Below are 10,603 nucleotides of genomic sequence, written 5' to 3'. Positions count from 1 at the left end.
CTCAAATTTTTATTCTTTATTAGCCCAATTTTCCATCTGTAGTATGAGGCATCAACCAAGGTGGCAAACATTAGAGGTGTCAGCGGAGGATGATAATTTGCTAAACACGTAGTATTGGATATGGGCCTAGAAAATAGACAATAAAGTATTGGATTGGGCTTAGGTCTCGAAATCAGACCCAAATGCGTACTTGGTTGGGTATAAATTTAGGTGAGTTCATACCCAAAGTCTCGAATCTGACTCAGTACGTACAATTATTTTCGTTTTCAATTACAGGAAAATGAAGTAGCAACACATTTTTTCACCATATCTCTGCGGTTTACAATTTTGCCTTGTTGAAACAAAATGTCATATTTATATTAAAAAAAAGGTGAAATGCAGCAAAGACATTTTTTTTAACATTTTTCTATATCTTTATTTTTACCACGGATCATAATTATGCTAAAATAACTTATTAAAATGTCCAATTACTGTCCATCCGATATCTGAAACTGATATGCGTATAGTTTTACTTTTATTCAGACTCTCACGGTTTCAGTTGGGATTGGAATCCGAGTTTTAGAACCTCGATTTCCAGGGATCTAGCAGGAATCTTGGTTTCAAGGGTTTATTTATAGTTGGAGGGGGTCTTGTACAGCAATGCTGGAGATCTAGAACGGCTAGAATAATGCAATTGAGCTAGTTCTCTTCGGACTGCCCTAAAAAACCTGGACGGATACAAGTCCTTCCTGCCTAACATGATCAAAACCTGGACGGATATAAGTCCTTCCTGCCTAACATGATCTTGGACTTGGGCGGGCAAAAAGGCCAATTCTGAGATATGATCCAAATTAAAACAACACTCAAACGTACATAGTAATCAGCAGCACCTTCCAAATTTAAGAAAACGGAATTCATTCACAAATCAGAACACCAAATAGACCAAAATTCGCCATCTCCATATTGAATCATATACCATCCTTTTACAATACCGATACAGTATGAAACTATATAGCACTATAGTATGGTATGAAACTGTGTATCAGTTTAATACCAATATAATACAGTATGAGACTCATACCAGTTCAGTACCGACTGAAACAACAAAACTTACTGGGAAGATAAAAAAACATAACAAAAATTTAATATTATAATTCAGAAGACCTGTTTCAGTGCAACAAGAATGAATATGATCTAGGTGCATTTTTTTAAAAACACACGAGAATCCCCGGGAATAAATTTCTTCATCAATGGTCTCTTCCTCCATGCAAGAGATGAAAGTACCACTTCCCTTCTGAAAAATCATGTAACTGGTAGCAATACAAATTAAATCTCAAGCATTCCGCATTATTTCCAATATCGGAACAAGAAAACAAGACAGCTCCATCAAAATTGAAGCTTTAAAAAATTTGTTCTGCTTGAAGGATCCTCCAAGCGTGGACAGCAGCAACCCGCTGGATGCCTCAAGTTCCAAAGCATGTGTTCTTCAGTGGCGGGCACCGACCAGGGCCATGTGCTCTATCAAGTCCAGCACTCGGTTGCTAAACAAGAAAAAAAGGATATGTATCAGACTGAAGACATTGAACAAAAGATAGGGATGATAGCAGTGGAGTGAGAACAAGAGTAGTTCCTAACCTGTAGCCCCATTCATTGTCATACCAGGAGACAAGCTTCATAAAGGAAGCACTTAATCCAATACCAGCCTTCGCATCAAATATACTTGACCTGGAAATATATAACACATGCAACGGTTTAGAACCTGTTTGGCGAAGTCATACATGGGAATCCATTATATACCGAATCCATACCTTGAGTCGCCAACAAAATCGTTAGAAACAACATCCTCATCAGTGTACCCAAGTATGCCTTTCAGTGGGCCTTCTGATGCAAACCTGAAATAAATTGGCAAGATTAGATGCAATAACGAAGTGAAGTAGAAAATATATCAAAATTTTCATGTACATGTGAGGCTTAAATATGCACACATGCACAGAAATAAATAGCATATTTTCTAACCAAGATCTTTGTTTATCAGTGTAAACATGTAAAGGGATCCAAGTGATGGTGCAATCATGTACGAAAGTCCCTTTTTTAAATTGAAGTGTCTACATTATCCTTCTACGACCATACTCTAGTTATTGCTTCCATGCCAGCCATTGACATTGTCAATAAATTCACCTTGTGCATTTTACTCATTACTCACCAAAAGAACCCCCGTAGGATCCTTCTTGTATGCTTTTCCACTGAGGAAAAAAACATATATAAGTTCCTGTTTAAAAATGTTCAAGAATTGCAGAGAGAAGGAACCTAAGTAGCTATATTTGCGATGCAAGCGAAGCGGCAACCTGAAATCCCAAGTCACTTCCAAACGATCACAAAGTGACACCTAAGTTTGACGCAATGATAATTGGTACAATAGTAATCTCCTATACTGTCATAGACTGGAAGTTTGGGCGTTTTTCCCTTTATACATGTGGTATTCTACTAGTCAAAAAGCCCTAACACCCTTTTAGCTAAAGAGTCATCTAGGTTGCCTAATTGGTAGAGCATGATCCAACAACTCCTCTCCCCAACCAAAAATACCACTGCTCAGCCTTTTCATGCTACATAAGTTTACCCTTCAAGCAAATATTCATTTAGTGGTTCTTAAAGGTGGACTCACCAATCTATCTTTCCACTGCTTTATCAACTTTAGCAATAATTCTTTCATACTCACCATATTTTCTAATTTATCTAAACTTCTATTATCCTTTCCTCACTATATGCTAGCTTGTGAACATCCTTTGCTTCCTCCTCTTGTAAACATCCACAGATATCTTAAATACCCACCCTAATAGTTATTTGCTCCCTCCTACAATTGTCCTATCATTCAGAATTTTCTATATTTCTAGATTTCCGTATTTGAAAGAAGAATATTTTAGTAGCCTTTGTCTTTTGGACCTTTTAGGCACCAGCAACTTCATTTAATAGATTTACTCATACACAGCAGAACATCACAGGCATCAAATTTGTTCATCATTCTAGTACTGCAACTTTGATTAAGTTTTTTACATCTCATGCTATCAACCTTATTTCTGCATATGATGTTGATGCATCAAAGTTGGGTTAAGAAATTTAATCCAGAGAAATCGGTTTCCTTTCATTACAGTCAACACCAATGACAAGAAAAATTTACATGGAGGAAAGAGGATTTTGGGAGAAGACCTGCAATTACGCTAAAGAAAATATTTTTTTAATGGATCATCAAAATGGATGGTTTATGGACATATATTGCATCTTTCATTGACATGGCGGTCTGTGCTATAGTATGGTTGCAAGGTGAACTTGCATCTGGTGCTTTGCACTTTCTATTAGTGTGGAAGCTTCTCAATTCTTGATGTTACCCTAAATTTCACTCATATATAATTTTTACCAACAAGTACAGAAATTTTGAGCTATAATCAATAAGAAAAACTGCAACTGATCTACAGATTGCTTACTGGGGATGGGGATGGAAAAATAAAACTCAGATTAAAATGGATCACCAACAAGCAGGCACAAACACGCACCCACAGACAACAAGGAACATGATTTGACTCTGAGGGCATTCAAAGTTAACTTATTAAAACACATAGTGCTACTTCCATGTCTTTCAGGTACGTAATAAAGTCATTGATGAAGAACATTTTACGTACTTAGAAAAAGAAATGCATATTCATATAGTTTCTAACTCCCTTATAAAAAATAAAATTAAGAAGAAAACAAGTTTCTTTCACCAGATCATGTTGAGCAAGTTAACAAGTTCAAGCGAATCATCATCACGGCATAAAAGGTTATCTAAGGTAATATAGTCATTGATATTAAGAACAAACCTATTCAGGTTCCAATGACTGCGACAAAGGAAAATATCTACCAAGACCATATAAGATTCCTGCACTAGGTTTCTATTTGCAACACCATAGTTCAGACATGATCAGTAATGTGGATGGCTAAATTCCACCATAGGTAACTGCAGCAGCAGGAGTACTGCAGAACTAAGTTGAGCCAAGTTTCACCTGGCTCAGCTCAAAGTTTATATTTCATCATGTTTGATTCAGACTTCATAAATGCTATAACTCATTTCAGTACATATGGAAACATGCACATGGTTCACAAGCATATAACCAACCAATAGTACTAACAAAGTCAACACAGCATTTAGAAAAGCTACTTTAAAATGTTGGTTTGGAATCGCGTTAAATTTAAAGAAGTAAACTTGTCAGTTTTTGAGGTTTTCATCTCAATTAAGGATGTTTATGCTGATTTAGTCTACAGGCTACATGTCTAAATCTAATATAATATACAATAACAAACCCACACTAGATCAACGTAGTCATATATCAGCTTAGGGTTGTGTGACCAATCAAGTTATATTTCAGGCGATAGGATCAGCTAAATGGTTCAGCGAAAGTCTGAAACCAACATCATAAAGGAGAAAAAGCTTAACTTATTAAAAACTCAAGTATTTAAGCTACATGATTGACAGATTTTGACAAGTTACAAACAGCAAAACATGAAATATTAAAGATAAAAGAACAAGCAAAAAGTTAACTATACAAATTTAGGTTTAGAATTTTTCACAAAACACATTGCCTCAAGGACTTATTAAAAAAGACTAAAATGATCATAGGATATAATTAAAAGAAAAGTGATCTACAGAACAGATAAAACAATGAGCAAAATCACATAGCATGCATCATCATACAGAAGCCAATAGTTATATTTAACAGATTGCAACTAAATGAAAGAAACAGAAGTTTGCATACTTAATGGCGGCTTTGACATCATCATATGAAGCACTTTTCTCTATTCGGCAAGTTAAGTCCACAACAGAAACATTTGGTGTTGGAACTCGGAAAGCCATCCCGGTAAGTCTCCCATTGAGTGCTGGAAGAACTTTTCCGACCGCCTGATATTCAAAGAGGAAAGTCAATTCATATGAAAGTCTAACATGAGATTTAATGTATTGTAAATCATCTTGATCTCACCTTTGCTGCACCTGTTGAACTGGGGATGATGTTTTGACCAGCCCCACGCCCTCCTCGCCAATCTTTCATTGATGGACCATCAACAGTCTTCTGTGTTGCTGAGCAGAGTAAGGCAAACGATTGTTAAGAAATAGCAAGGTGGTAAAGCAAACTGTGTGCAATGATCATATTTGAGAGGCATGTCTAGATGGTTGTCTATTGTTAGCATAAGGGTAAGATAGAAAAGCAAAAACCTGTTGTAGCATGGACGGTTGTCATAAGGCCTTCAACAATACCAAACTCCTCATGGACAACCTGCAAGATATAACTATTTACACCGTGAACAGGGGCATGCTTCAAATGATATCACACTCAATAACAGAGACATTGGGAGAGGCATAGAATTTCAGAAATCATAAAAAAGAAAAATACAATTACAGAAGAACAGATTGCATAGCATAAATTTTTTTTATAAGTACCACCTAGTCATTCTTATCATTTATTGCACATGACATTCCAATGAAAACAAAGCATCACATTCTAAAACAATAGCACACCTTGGCTAAAGGAGCAAGACAGTTGGTTGTACAGCTAGCATTAGAAACAATATCCATGTCCGGGTTATATCTTTTCTCATTTACTCCAACCACGAACATAGGAGCATCAGCTGATGGAGCTGATATTACCACTTTCTTGGCACCACCCTAAAGGAATTTAAAAGGAAAAAAACTGTCATTGTCAATTTTTCATACAAAAAAAAAATAGCAGAAGAAATATTTGTATATCAAAAAAAGGGGCAGGTCATGCACCTTCAAGTGAGCTGATGCCCTATCCATTGTCGTAAAAACACCAGAAGATTCAACAACATATTCTGCTCCAAAATCACCCCAAGGAATATCTGCTGGATCTCTGATAAAAAAGAATTTTCAGGCATTTCTTTATGTTTAAGCTCCAATTGGTAATATATTTCGTAATACAAGCTAATTGAGAAAAAGTAAGCCATTTCATGTTAAAACTCTCAGTCATATCAATGTAAGAAAGGTTTCTTCCATGAACAGGTCCTACGGCTGTTAATTTGATGCATATTTCAGATTAATCATGACACAAGTTCAGCTAACAAAATTAAAAAAAGACTCAGCAATAACATGAAAAAGTCAGTAACCTTATAACAACCATAATAACATTTCTGCATTACCTTTTGCTTGTGACTGCAATTCTTTTCCCATTGATTTCTAATGTGGACTCATCCACAACCCTAATGGTTCCCTTGAATGTTCCATGTGTTGAATCATACTTAAACATGTATGCCTGAAAAGATGGGATTAATTTAAAATGATATTATTTTAAGAAGCGGTTACAAAAATGCATATCAAAGAGAAATCACCTTCTGTTATTAGCTGATGATAAAGAAGTATAATACATAGAAGATGTATGTCCAAAAGAAAACAGAAGATAAAAGGAATTCGTAATTATATATTATTCATAATTAGTAAAGTCACTGTTGTAGATTATGATGCACCAACATTTTCTTTTCAAGGACGGAACTTGCTGCCAAGTTTATAGATACAAAATTAAGTTGAGCATCGAGGGAAAATGTAAATCCCAACTCCCAGGCGATCCATTCTTCTACTTTACTTTTGGCTCATAACTTAAATATATTCTACCCGTATAAATAGATAAGCAGGTATCACTATGACCCAAAATCAAGTCCCACCGTTGAAAACTTAAGCAGATATAAGGCCATATCAATCCAACAACTCATGTAGTAATTTGAAACCATGAAATGAACTTTTCCTAGTTCTTGATAAATTATCTAAGTTATCTAGCTAATTAAAAATATTCGGATCTGTTAGGATCTCAACGAGGTGGGCTACCATATGAGTTGATTACATATCCATTAGAATATTTTCAATCGTAATACAAGCAGCAAGTAGACACTAAAAGTATAAAGACAATCTCAATTAGGTGAAATCAGCTGCATGTTTCAGATTAATTTATTCTAGCTTTTATCTCCTTTTCAGCCACCTTGTACTTGTACTACACAGCTATGAAGGATGCACTAAGTAATTCTTCTAACAAACACGATTTCCAACATGGCATTGCTGTTCTACACACTGGAGGTTGTGGACATCCACTAAATTACCTCTATAGTAGAAAAGGATTGGATAATCTACATACAAGATAAATAACAATATAAAATCAATGATGCCTGCATCATAAATTCAAATAAACAGATCCTATTTATCGTCTATCTTGCAAAACATATCCAAACATAGTGAATTACATCATATATTTTAGAATTCAAAAAATATCAACAAAAATATGGTTCCTTACCATGTACTTGGCATCAATGAAAGGGTCATTAACTGCTACTACTTCAATATCATCTCTGCTAGTCGCTATGCGCAACACTAGCCTTCCAATCCTCCCAAAACCTAATGTAAAACAAAATATTTGCATATATGGAATTAATCAGGAGATAGCTAATTTTGAGTTCCACATAATACATTAAAGAAAGTCATGATTATGACATAATACATAATCAGCAAAGTCATTGTGGAGAAAAGAAAATAAGCTTGCAGAATTCAAGGATCTAGAATAGCCTAGATAACTCTATCTAAGAGGGGATCTTAAATCTCTGTCAAGACACTCATGCTTGTTACCCCTATATACCATACCAAACAATGTAACGCAAAAAAAAAAAGCTTCATTGGTGATAATGAGACTTGTGAAAGTTCAAGGGGCCCTTTCTTGGAAAATTCTAATTGTCACACCAGACAAAACCAGGCTGTCCAATATGCAATCAAAAATAATTGCTATCATAAGTTCATTTGAATTGATTCCAACTAAATACATTTATGCTACCTACACATTTTCGGTTCAAAACTACATTCAATTACTTTGTCTTGTATGCAACATCAAAACTTATTCTTGATCCATGTTATTTTTTGAAGACCAGTAGTTTGAGTTTCCATACAGCTATAACTTGGATATAGGTCAAGATGAACACCCAAATCGAGAATTTTATAGCTGTATTGATATAGGTAAGCTCAAACAATGAGACTAACTGACATGTTGTTCTACATCTTACGCAACAATATTGCTTCTGAGAACAACTATTTGGTAAAACCTTAAGACCAAAGATTGGTTAACAAAATACAGGCACAAGTGAAAGTAAAGTATATGTGTCATAGCTGACTACAAAAACATACATACACACTATAAAGCAAAAGCATAAATCAGCATGGTATAACAGGTACCCCCCAATTAATCAATCGCTTCATAAGTTCAAAACAAATGCATACATATATATATACGTGGACTAGGATCAGGTTGAGTGGACATGCACTTAGAACCGTTAGATGTGATCTACTATCTCTAAACTGCTTATATATCAAAAATTATGAAATTTAGACCCCCCAGCTTATGCATCAAGTAGTAAAAATTATACATAGTCTTTCTTGTTATTTAAACTGTCCAATGTTTTAACCACTTGATGCATAGAATAGGGACTTCAAATCTCATGATTTTTAGTGTGCAAGCAATTTAGAGATAGTAGATCACATCTAATAACTTGGATAATCGATATTGAACCGCCATCGTCCAAGCAAGACCTGTTCAGTTCTGAGCAGAGATCTACTCAATCGGATCCTAATCTCCTCTCTCCCTCTCTCTCTCTCTATATATATAAGTGTATGCATTTACATACGTACATATACATATCAAAAATCATGTGATTTGAAGACCTATGCATCAAGTGATTAAAAAACATGTACTGCTTTGTTTATTTAAACCATCCAGTTGTTTGACCATTTGATTATAGGCTAATATCTATAAATCACATCTGTCTGCTGCCGGTTGTCTCGGTTCTCTTCCCTGAGCTGTCTGCGGGCTAGCGGATTTTTAGAAATGTAAGCAATTTAGAGATAGTAGATCCAACCGATATAGATAGACTTAAGAAGACAAAGGAAAAAAGAAACTAATGCTTGCAAAACAAAAGATTCAGTTCTGCACAACTAAAGCTCTACAGACATGTGCAAAGGATTAAACAAGAACCCACCATTTATGCCAACCTTTGTCTTCCCACCAGTTGACGACCCTAATCAGAATAAGAACCAGACATCAAAAACCATCACCACTAACAAATAAAAATGGAAAAACGCAGCTTCTTATCTGACTTTTTTATCATAGTGCAGGGGAGCTTACTTGGAACCATTGGAGGGGCCTCAGTAGCTGTAGCTTTAATTGGCTGAATACTCCGAGCACTAGGTTTCCTGCAAAACTCATATAAGAAAGAAGATGAAGCCTCTCATCAGCAAAACTCCAAAAAGAATGTTTATTAAAGAAACCAGCAAAACCAATAGCGGCAATAGAAGCAACAGCAACTGGGACTACTACTTAACTGGGACAATGATGACTCCGCAGAAGAAAGGGCTAAACCAAAAATACTTGAACGGATCTGTGCTGAACTTGAACTTCTGACGCAAGATATCTGCGAAAAACAAATAAAAGGATGTTTCAATTCATTTCCAGTAGCCAAAAAAGAAAAAAAAACGCCTCCTGCATTGATCAAAACTCAATAAACAGCCAAAAAACAAAAAAGATCACAAGTATCATCTTAATAGAGACAAAAACGACTCGGGGAGATCACAATCACCCCATTCACGGAACGAAAACACCGAATAACTTGTCCCCCAAATTGTGGACCAAATCCATAGCAAAGCCCAAATAATAATCAAAATCCTTTCCACAGAAGAGAAGGAAGCTAAAAAATCGCACCATAAACGACTCGGAAGCCCGACTTCCGGAATCGGAAGGGAAGCAGCCGCGCGATCCACCGATCAAGGGCGTCGCAGATCGGGCGAGCGTCGAGAACGCCATTAGACCCCTTCTCTCTCTCTCTCTCTCTCTCTCCCCTCTCGCGAGGAAATGAAAACCCAAGAACAAGGCGACGGGATGTTAGAACGGACGGTGGATGGAACCAAAATGGGGGACGGGGAGGAGCTCCTTTTATGGTAGGATTAGCGTTTGGCGACTTCCTTCTCTCCGGCGGAGCTGTTTATGGAAATTATAGATACTCTACCTTTTTTGATAAATGTACACACCCTCCGGACGTAATTTTGAAATTGGAAAGGGAAATTTATGGAAAATGGGGAGTGAATATAAAAAATATTTGGGGTTTGTTGAGTTTAAGTTGGTGCCCGGGGCATATCGGGGGTTAGGTGGGTCGTCTGATGACGTGGCAAAAAAGAGCCACGACTTTCTGAAGGAGTGATTGTCAGTCTCAGTACATATGCATAGAAACGTTATGCGAATATTAATATCTTATTCTAAGCCAGTCGTAAGATTGTTTGTCGCATATAAATTGTTATACGGACAGACGGGATTTAGCCTCGTACGGTTGGGTTTTCCGGGGTGGGTTCGTATGACGACTTGTATGATCACGAAAATATTAACAACTTTCCATTTTTGGGTACAATGATCTTGGTCACGTGATTTAATGCTTTAAAAGTAGAACAACGTCAAGTCTATTTGTCACCGACAATGTCCATGTGTTATTTTCGCTCTCTCCGACCTGGTAAGTTACTGCCGCAGAGGATAAAAATAGGATTTCTCCAATTTTCTAACCGTTGGATCAG

The 10,603-nt window shown here is 36.3% G+C and overlaps 1 protein-coding gene across 1 annotated transcript; it reads right to left on the bottom strand.

Annotated features, from left to right (window-relative positions):
• Nucleotides 1-917: 917 nt before the first annotated feature.
• On the bottom strand, nucleotides 918-9,978 carry LOC103721255 (glyceraldehyde-3-phosphate dehydrogenase GAPCP2, chloroplastic). The gene is made up of 14 exons (XM_039121784.1): nucleotides 9,744-9,978; nucleotides 9,368-9,456; nucleotides 9,171-9,238; nucleotides 9,025-9,063; nucleotides 7,299-7,399; nucleotides 6,160-6,272; nucleotides 5,774-5,873; nucleotides 5,522-5,668; nucleotides 5,219-5,279; nucleotides 4,986-5,083; nucleotides 4,764-4,906; nucleotides 1,788-1,871; nucleotides 1,615-1,704; nucleotides 918-1,520 (listed from the first exon to the last, which is right to left on the bottom strand). Exons 1-14 carry the CDS (start codon nucleotides 9,843-9,845, stop codon nucleotides 1,466-1,468), a joined length of 1,290 nt encoding a protein of 429 aa, XP_038977712.1. The 5' UTR covers nucleotides 9,846-9,978; the 3' UTR covers nucleotides 918-1,465.
• Between the last annotated feature and the right edge of the window lie 625 nt (nucleotides 9,979-10,603).

Source organism: Phoenix dactylifera, unplaced genomic scaffold, assembly GCF_009389715.1.
Source record: "Phoenix dactylifera cultivar Barhee BC4 unplaced genomic scaffold, palm_55x_up_171113_PBpolish2nd_filt_p 001223F, whole genome shotgun sequence".
NCBI classification, from domain to species: Eukaryota; Viridiplantae; Streptophyta; class Magnoliopsida; order Arecales; family Arecaceae; genus Phoenix; species Phoenix dactylifera.
The sequence above is the reverse complement of the archived record's forward strand: the minus strand, read 5'-3'. Positions and strand labels throughout refer to the sequence as shown.